An 8,235-nucleotide genomic window follows, 5' to 3' on the forward strand; every position below is an offset into this window, starting at 1 on the left:
CCTACACATCTTCTCAAGCGCCAGATTACCCTCACAGGTAGCAAGCTTGCTCAACAAATCGTCATAACATTCTTGTGGCACCAAGGTAATTATAATAGTAGTAATAAGTCTCACCAATGTCATATCAGCTTTAAAAAATATTTTGAAAACTCAACCATTTTTCTTCTAACTTCAGTTTTTGAGTTTTGAAAAGACACCCATTTTCGTATTTAATACACACTTCCCAGTTTTGGGATTCATATATTAATTCAACCAAACAAAAGCCTTAACTTTAGTGGTTGAGCTGCACACAGGACAGCTGCTTACACGTAACTTATTGGAGAAGTTTGCCTTAAGGCATGCTTCACATACTGATTGGTTACTCGGCTGGGCAATGTAGTAGCCCTCTAACCCTAATATTTGCTTGTAATAAGTGGGGCGGGGTTATTCACAGCCAGGGTAAATTTAATATATTTAAATGGAAACGATAGCCACTCTCTTCAAATAACTGATGGTCTCATCCATACACACTAAATACATTTAATATACATTTACTAGTAAAGTCAGACGAGAACCTATATGAACTTACATGAACTAGTATTTGAAACCTGATGTGAGCTTTCATTAGTGCTTGAAAAAGTTCAGAATGGATGGCAGTTACCACTATTTATGAAGCACAGACATCGCCCTGATGAAGGTTACACTATCTCCTTCAACTGTTCTTTAAGTTCCGAAACGTGCATCGGTGCAATTCTGTCTATATATATATATTTTACTTTATAAATGAGAGAAAGAACACAAAAAGTCATAAAGATGTATGACAATTCTAATAATTATATGGAATAATTATTATGTTATTGTGCTATATCTGTGTTTAATGTATTGACGTATGTTTTTTGCAGTGTGATTGTTTTTTCAGATATGCTATGTTGTCATGTTTTCTCTTTTTGTTTATGTATGTTCTGAACTCATGCTGAGCCCACAAAATCCATGTATATATCTTTGATAAAAAATCGTTTTTATTGTAAAGGACAAATTATTTATGAACAATAAACTATATATCGAACCGGTCTGTTTTATGGCTCCCAAATATTGTAAACTTAATGTTCTTGTATTGATTTAACTGGTGAAGTTTAAGTTTAGTTCTGCTGCTAATAGGAACCCTTAAGGTAAACCAAGTCTGCGATGCAGTCCTTGTTCACACTTCTGCGTTTTTACGTCCTGTTTGAATTGCGCCTATCACCTTAATTTGAAACCACTTCACTTTCCCAGATGCTGTGCTTCTGTAGTTTTGTTCTCTATGCAACACAAGCCTTGTATAAGCCCATAGTGCAAACTGAGTCAACTCTGGGCGAGTTCAGGTTTGGGGTAGGTCATGTTGTTTATGTCGGGTCACGATTGGCAGCGCGAGTTCAGGTTGTGGGTAGGTCATGTTTATGTCGGGGCACGATTGGCAGCGCGAGTTCAGGTTGTGGGTAGGTCATGTTGTTTATGTCGGGGCACGACTGGCAGCGCGAGTTCAGGTTGTGGGTAGGTCACGTTGTTTATGTCGGGCACGACTGGCAACTCTGGAGCTGCGGCATTGAGGCTGAAGGCTTTGCTGCTCACAGAGCATGCTGTTGGGTGGTAGGAGTTTAGGCTGTATGCTCTTCCAACCCTAAACCCAGGGGCGTAGCTAGGGGAGGGGGGGGGGACACCCCCTAATGTATTTTGTGAGAAATAGTTGGGTACAGGTGCTTTCAGTCGGTTATGGGGCGGTGCCTGTCGGATTTCACAGAAATATTTACACACAGGCTAAAAGACAACCACACTCTCTCCCTCACTGTTTGGAAAGACTTCAAAAATGTTGGTCATTTCACAAAATAATTTGCTTTCTCTCACTTAGTACCCCTATCAATACATATTCCTCTCCCTTTCCACTGCCCCTTAGCCCCCTCTCATGCACCCTGCTTGTGCTATTATGTATTTTAACATTATGTGCCAGAGTGATGGTCGGGAAATCTGAAACTCCCCACCCCCCAATCTTACTGATCAAGCTACGCCCCTGCCTAAGCTTGTCCACAGAGCCCACAGCTATGGTAACTGTTGTAAAGGAAGATACAGAGTCCATCTGTACATGTAGGATACTTCTTTATTAGTAGCTTGGTTCTAACCTATGTGCCAGATGTAATTAGGATCCTATGGGGAAGGTGGTGAAGGAGGTACATAGCTGGTGAAATAACTGTGCTAAAGGAAACTGCTAAGTTTACCAGTGTCTAGATCACATCTTTTAGGCCACAATATTACTTACACGCCTCATGTAAAGGTTTCGTTTATGAGCTTTTTTGTTTTTGTTTTAGCCATGTCCCTTTTTGAGACCCTCAACGCCCCCTACCCTTCATCCACACACACCTTTGACCTTCCACTTAAAGGGCTGGTATCGGCTGATACAAAAGTGTTCCAGGGAGATTCTGCTCTGTGGCAGGCTGAAGAGAGGTTATATCTCAAAAGGAGCGGCTGCTTAGGGAAGGTGGGTGGGGGGAGAAGTGTATTCCCGTCAGACAGGAAGGGCGGGAGCCTTCTGCCAAGACACGAGTCCCCACCCAGGCCATCAGCACTGCCCGGCAATCCCCAAAAGTGTGGCTGCAGTGAGCAGTGTGAGAACGTTCTTCCTCCCCAGGAGAGCTGGATCGCCCTCCTCTGCCTGTAACCGGATCCCTCTTCTAGACGCTGCCTTTATGATTTCGCACGCAAATCGCATACCTGTCATACCCCCGGATCCCTCCAGCCGTCACAACACCGCGCAGCTATGCAGAGAGCTGAGTCATCACTAGCTTTCAAGGCACTTGATTTACTTTTATTTCGAGAACAAGCCGTGTCATTAGCCTGAGATGACAGGGAGTCTGTACATTATTACAAAACAAAAACATACACCTCCATTTACAGTGGCAGTAGTGTGCAATGAGAACATGGCAATCACCGAGCTCTGAACACGAGCTTTGTCAACAATACAAAATATAGAAAGTCAATGCCGTTCATTATTAGTTATAAACATATTTAAAACACGTGTCAAAAATATATATATATATATTTTATAAATACGGTAAGTAGAAAACGAAATGATATCTGTTAGGCTCTGCAGTAGTTTGGCACAGTGATGGATGCATATTGCTGGACAGTAGTAAAAACGAATGACAAATGTAAGAGCCTTTTCCATCTGACAGACAGGGGCAGAACATCAGGGGTTAATAAGGCATCCTATTCATCTGATACGTCCCTGAAATTGTGCCCCCTCCCCCGAAAATCAGGAAAATGTAGAAAGAGGAGAGTTTGTCTATTGGGATAAAAATGCATCGGATATGTCCCTGAAATTGATTCTTCGTGCTACTTCAAAATTAGAAAACCATAAAATAAAAGGAGTTTGTTTACAGAGATCCCAAGTTGACCCAAAAGAAATGTATTTTAAGGTGTTTCCCTCTACCTTCTCGTACTAGTAGTGTTTGTCTACAGTGGATAGAAGTCCCAAAATGCAACCGAAATGCAGGACCTGCCGAATACACAACTAGTACGGAACATCGTTCAATCTCCCAGATACAGGTTATTTCTCCTTACGTTTCCCCAAATAAAGAAGTGTTACTGGGACAGACAGAGAAACTGGCCAAGCCCAATTATAAAACATTGTATCCTGCCCATGCCAGGTTTAGGTCTCTCACCCAGTCCATGTGTGTTGTTTTTTTAAATTATTACTTCTCGATGTAGGCACTTGTAAAGTTGCTTTCCCTTTAGGTACGGTAATGCAAAGAAAACAAACCAGAATGGGGAGTTAATGTACCAGATTTGGGGCAGCTTGAGGTCTATGCTATATTAGACAACATAAACTGGATGAAAAGCTAACATCCACACTCTAGAAATCCCCTGTCTCCGACAAATGCAAATCACAACATTTTACAAGGCACAGTATGTTCGTTTTCAGTCGTGTCCTGCGCTTGAAGAAAGTGCTGACGCCCCCATAGTCTCTGGCAGGCCCCGGGGTCACTGGGCCAGGAGGTGCTCCATCCTGAAGGAGGAGTGTTGCTGCTGGTAAGTGCTGGGGGCACGCTGGAGTTCGGGGCTGGCCCGGGGATGCTGCTGCTGGAAGGGGCTGGGGAAGATACAGTGCTGCTGCTGGGAGCTGTAGTGCTGTCCCCGCGGCTCCAGCAGGAAAGTGCCCTCGGGCCCGCAGTACCGGTACAGCTCCCCGAGGGAGGCGGAGAAGAGCGCCGGGGGATAGGCGGGCAGCAGCGGGTAGGCTGGGGAGGTCTGGGGCGCGGGAGGCAGCATGGCTGTGGGAGCCCACACCTGCGCCACAGGCTCCTGGCTGTAGTGCCTCTCCCTGCGCAGGAAGGGCCGGCTCAGGATGCTCTCGATGGCGAAGGGGCTGCAGAATTTGGCGGGCTCGGGCTTGGCAGGCTTCGGTGGCGGGGAGCGACGGCCAGGGGACAGCTCAGCCGCCTCCTCCTCAGGCAGCAGCGGGCCCCGACCTGCGCCGGCGCGGCTCAGGCGCTTCCGGCGCCGCCGGAAGACGCCGTCGGCGAAGGTGTACTCGCTGTTGGGGTTCAGCATCCAGTAGTTGTCCTTGCCCCATGGCCGAGAGGGGTCCCGCAACACCTTGACGAAGCAGTCGTTGAGGGACAGGTTGTGGCGCACGGAGTTGCGCCAGCCCGTGTAGCCGCCACGGAAGAAGGGGAACTTGCGCATCAAGTAGTCGTTGATCTCGGCCAGGGTGAGGCGCCCGCCCCCCGAGTCTCGGATGGCCATGGCGATGAGCGCGATGTACGAGTAGGGAGGCTTGGGGCGCCGTGTGTAGGGCTTGGCTTTGCCAGACTCCCCCGCCCCGCCGGGGATGCCCTCCTCGCCAATTGGTACCGCAGCGGGGTCCGCCTCCTCCTGTGGCGCTGACGGGCTGTTGGCAACGCAGTCCCCGTCCGAGCCCAGCTCGTCGTCTCCTGACAGCGGGCTGCTGCTGCTTTCCAAGTCACTGCCAGTCTTGTCTTCAAAATTCCGTGGGTGGCTAAAGCCGTGCAGCTCCATCGCTTCTGGAGCGGGCACAGTGTGTGGAATGTGGGCACGGACTTTTAGGTGATGGGGTGGCACAGCCGTTCCTCTGTGCGCGAGTGATGAATGACTGATTACAAGTTTCTTTCTGGATAACCCCTGCTGCACCACTGGCTGTGCACGATTGACGTGCACAGCGTTGTCGCTGTGTGCCAGGATAGGACACCTGCCACTTCGCTCCTAGGAGACCCCTATTCTGTCTGTAGCTGCTGGGTCTCTGGGCCTCGGGTTGCACGGCCCTGCGTCCGGATGGTGAGTGGACACAACAATGCAGAGTATGTTGTCAGAAAAGCTCCAGCTGTCTTCCGCGCTCTTCAGTGCATCACAGTTTTCACTCACACTTGAACAAAAATCGCTGCTAGATTCTGTATGGGTGCACCCGAGGACCTCCCACGTTTTCCTGGATGTCTTGTAGCAGCAGTTGCGGGCATAGGTTGATTGTATATGGGAGCCGGGTCAGTGATGGGCACCTGTCAGTGCAGTGGCATGTGCTCGTGCGACGCTGCGCCCTGGCAGTGGCACTCGTTGGTGCTGTCTCAGCCCCAAAGTATAGGGTTGTCCGGTTCAGTTTCAGCCCCTCCAGTGGAGGTTTGTCAAGTCTGTGGTTGTTTAAGGGATGTTCGTGACTCCCCTGGTCCCTGCAGCAGGGCGCTGCTACTGCTGCTCGAATGCTGTCAGCCGGCTCTGAGCCGCTCTCTAGCACTCTACCTTCCCACCGGCTTTTTAATAGCCAGCCCTGGGGGTGGAGCCAGGTCCCGCTCACCTACCTATTTCCAGCAAATCCACGCCGCCCGGGGGCGGGGGTGGGGCCAGGTGGGACTCCGAGGAGGCTGAAGCCACAGTGACACCTGTCGGAGAAGGGACCGCATCGCCACTGCCGGAGGATCCCTCCACCTGGCAGGTGAGCCTGCCCTCGCAGCCCGTCCGCCTGGAGTGCAGAGTGCGAGGTTCCAGCCCCGGCCCCCGCTTGAGTGGCAGGGCACCTGTTTGGTGACATATGCACGCCAAATTGATACGTTTAGATGCATTTCACGACGAGAGCAATGCATGTATTCGTACAATGGGCTCTCCATTGCAACCTGGCGTCTGACCTGCAACCGGTTTGTGTGTGATATACCATTTGTTAGCCACCCTCGGAGACTGCAGTGCCAAGTCACGAGCAGTGCGCGTGCTGCGCCAACACTTGTTCAAACCGCGTCCTATATTTGTCAAAATGCCCCAGAGAGTTCATGTTGTGCCACATAGGTTCATACCTTGGCACGCGCATTCCAGCTACTTTTCCAATGCCACCAAGCGCCCCAGCGGTAATCCAGCTGTTTCTGAAAGTGGCACACCTCCCCGTGAAACGTGTGTGCCTGTATTTCACACTCAGTACGGGGTGCTTACTACACCCCAGAGTGGTCCACGACCCTGCAATCACTGTAACAAAACAGCTGACCAGTGCGTGTTAGGGAGGAGATTATATCCCGAAGCCTTCACTGTGATGCGTATTTTTTATCAGCTGTAGCTGGGAGAATACTATTACCAGCGATCACTTGAGCTGAATCCTTTCTAGTACAGGTGACTGCAGAGAGGCCCGAGAGTGAAATTAAACCCACTCAAAGGATCCGGTTTGGGAAGAAGACAAATATATCGCCCCCACCCCCTTCTCCCCCCCCCCCCCCCCCGTCACTTGTTGTCTCTTTGACACCCATTCCGCCTTAAATAGGATTTACATTCACCTGCGCTGTTGTAAAAACAGTCGAAACGTACCTGTCCGTGTAGCGCACACATGCATCACACTTGGAAAAGCAAACAGAACGCTGGAAGCTGTACGAATAACATGCGTGTCAGTGAATTCGGACACCACAGAAGTCCAGAGGACTGCGGGCCTCCCTGCACAAAGAATTCACGTTTTTACTCGCGCCATGAGGGCACCTGTTTCAAAATACTCACATCGACGCAGTTTATTTAGATTTCTTTGCTTCATAGAAACACACACCGTAATAAAGACAGACGCTGTACAAAGAATGACTTGCAAGGTCAGGTGTAAAAAAAAAAAGCAAAAAATGTGGCGATATAAACAGGCAATAGACAAAAAACGATGAATGCAGCCTTATAGCAAAAATAACGAATGGAAACGCGTATTGTAATGCGTTAAAAAGAGGATTGACTAATTAATACGGCGTAAATTACCAACAACCACACGCCATTAAAATGCACACAAAAAAAACAGTTCAAACAACTTGGCAAGTACAGGATATCACAGAACTTCAAGGATGTGACGAGTAAGGGGAGTTAACAGCTGCTGTTAATGTGCAATAAACAAGCGGACAATGGGCAGCTCGGCGTGAGGCTGTGTAAGCACACATCCACACCGCCGCGCTCTCTTTGAAAGCCCAGGGCTCTGATTGTGCAGATAGGGTTATTTGGGTTAAGACTTTGGGAAACGCGCACTGCTCCCCGCTCCCGAGGCAGTTCACCTGCGATGGCCGGGCCCAGGGGTAGGTTTCCGCGCCTTCCTGCCTTTGTTGCACTCTGCCATGGATCGGGCTGTTGTTTTGTGCCTGATCCACCTTTGATGTTTATTTTATTACCTTTCTAGCATTTGTGTAGGCCCGGCGCATTGTCTCTTATCTCCATCCCAGGGCTTTCAAGTGATTTCAGACGATGAAAGGAAACACGCGAGGGGTTTACAGAAGCAGCCCTAAGCTCGGCAGTTCGTGGCTACAAGTGACGAGTTAGATTCAAGACTGGGGCGTGTGTGTGTGTGTGTGGAAAGGTTGCGCGGAACCAAAGGCAGGTAATCAGTGTCATTACAGCAGGGCGAGCCTTTGAGTGAATGAGACAAGCGTGCGATAATCACAGACATTACATGCACTCACATACCACTCAGATACCTGCAGTAAAGGAGTTAACGCTGGAATTACCAGAGCAGATGGGTGCAGTAAACGGAATGACAAGGACAGTACCAGAAATGATGGGTGGAATAAATTAGGTTACACCGAGAAAATGCTAGTGTCAGAACCTGTCTCAGAGGGCCACGGGGTGTAGGGATTGCCGGGCCCAACCGTCGGGGTTGAGGACTTTTATTCCTGATGTCTCAGGCCCGACCTGCTATGGATCCCGATTCAGCACTTGACTCTCAGTGGTAGCTATGGTCGAGCAGTATAAGGCTCCCTTCAGGTGGGAAGTGTGAATACA

General features: G+C 49.2%; 1 protein-coding gene across 1 annotated transcript; it reads right to left on the reverse strand.

Annotated features, from left to right (window-relative positions):
• Window positions 1–2,789: 2,789 nt before the first annotated feature.
• Window positions 2,790–5,736, reverse strand: FOXQ1 (forkhead box Q1). The gene has a single exon (XM_085607143.1). It carries the CDS (start codon window positions 5,026–5,028, stop codon window positions 3,991–3,993), a length of 1,038 nt encoding a protein of 345 aa, XP_085463269.1. The 5' UTR covers window positions 5,029–5,736; the 3' UTR covers window positions 2,790–3,990.
• Window positions 5,737–8,235: the final 2,499 nt, after the last annotated feature.

The sequence above is a fragment of the Triturus cristatus genome, chromosome 5_2 (assembly GCF_964204655.1).
Source record: "Triturus cristatus chromosome 5_2, aTriCri1.1, whole genome shotgun sequence".
NCBI classification, from domain to species: domain Eukaryota; kingdom Metazoa; phylum Chordata; class Amphibia; order Caudata; family Salamandridae; genus Triturus; species Triturus cristatus.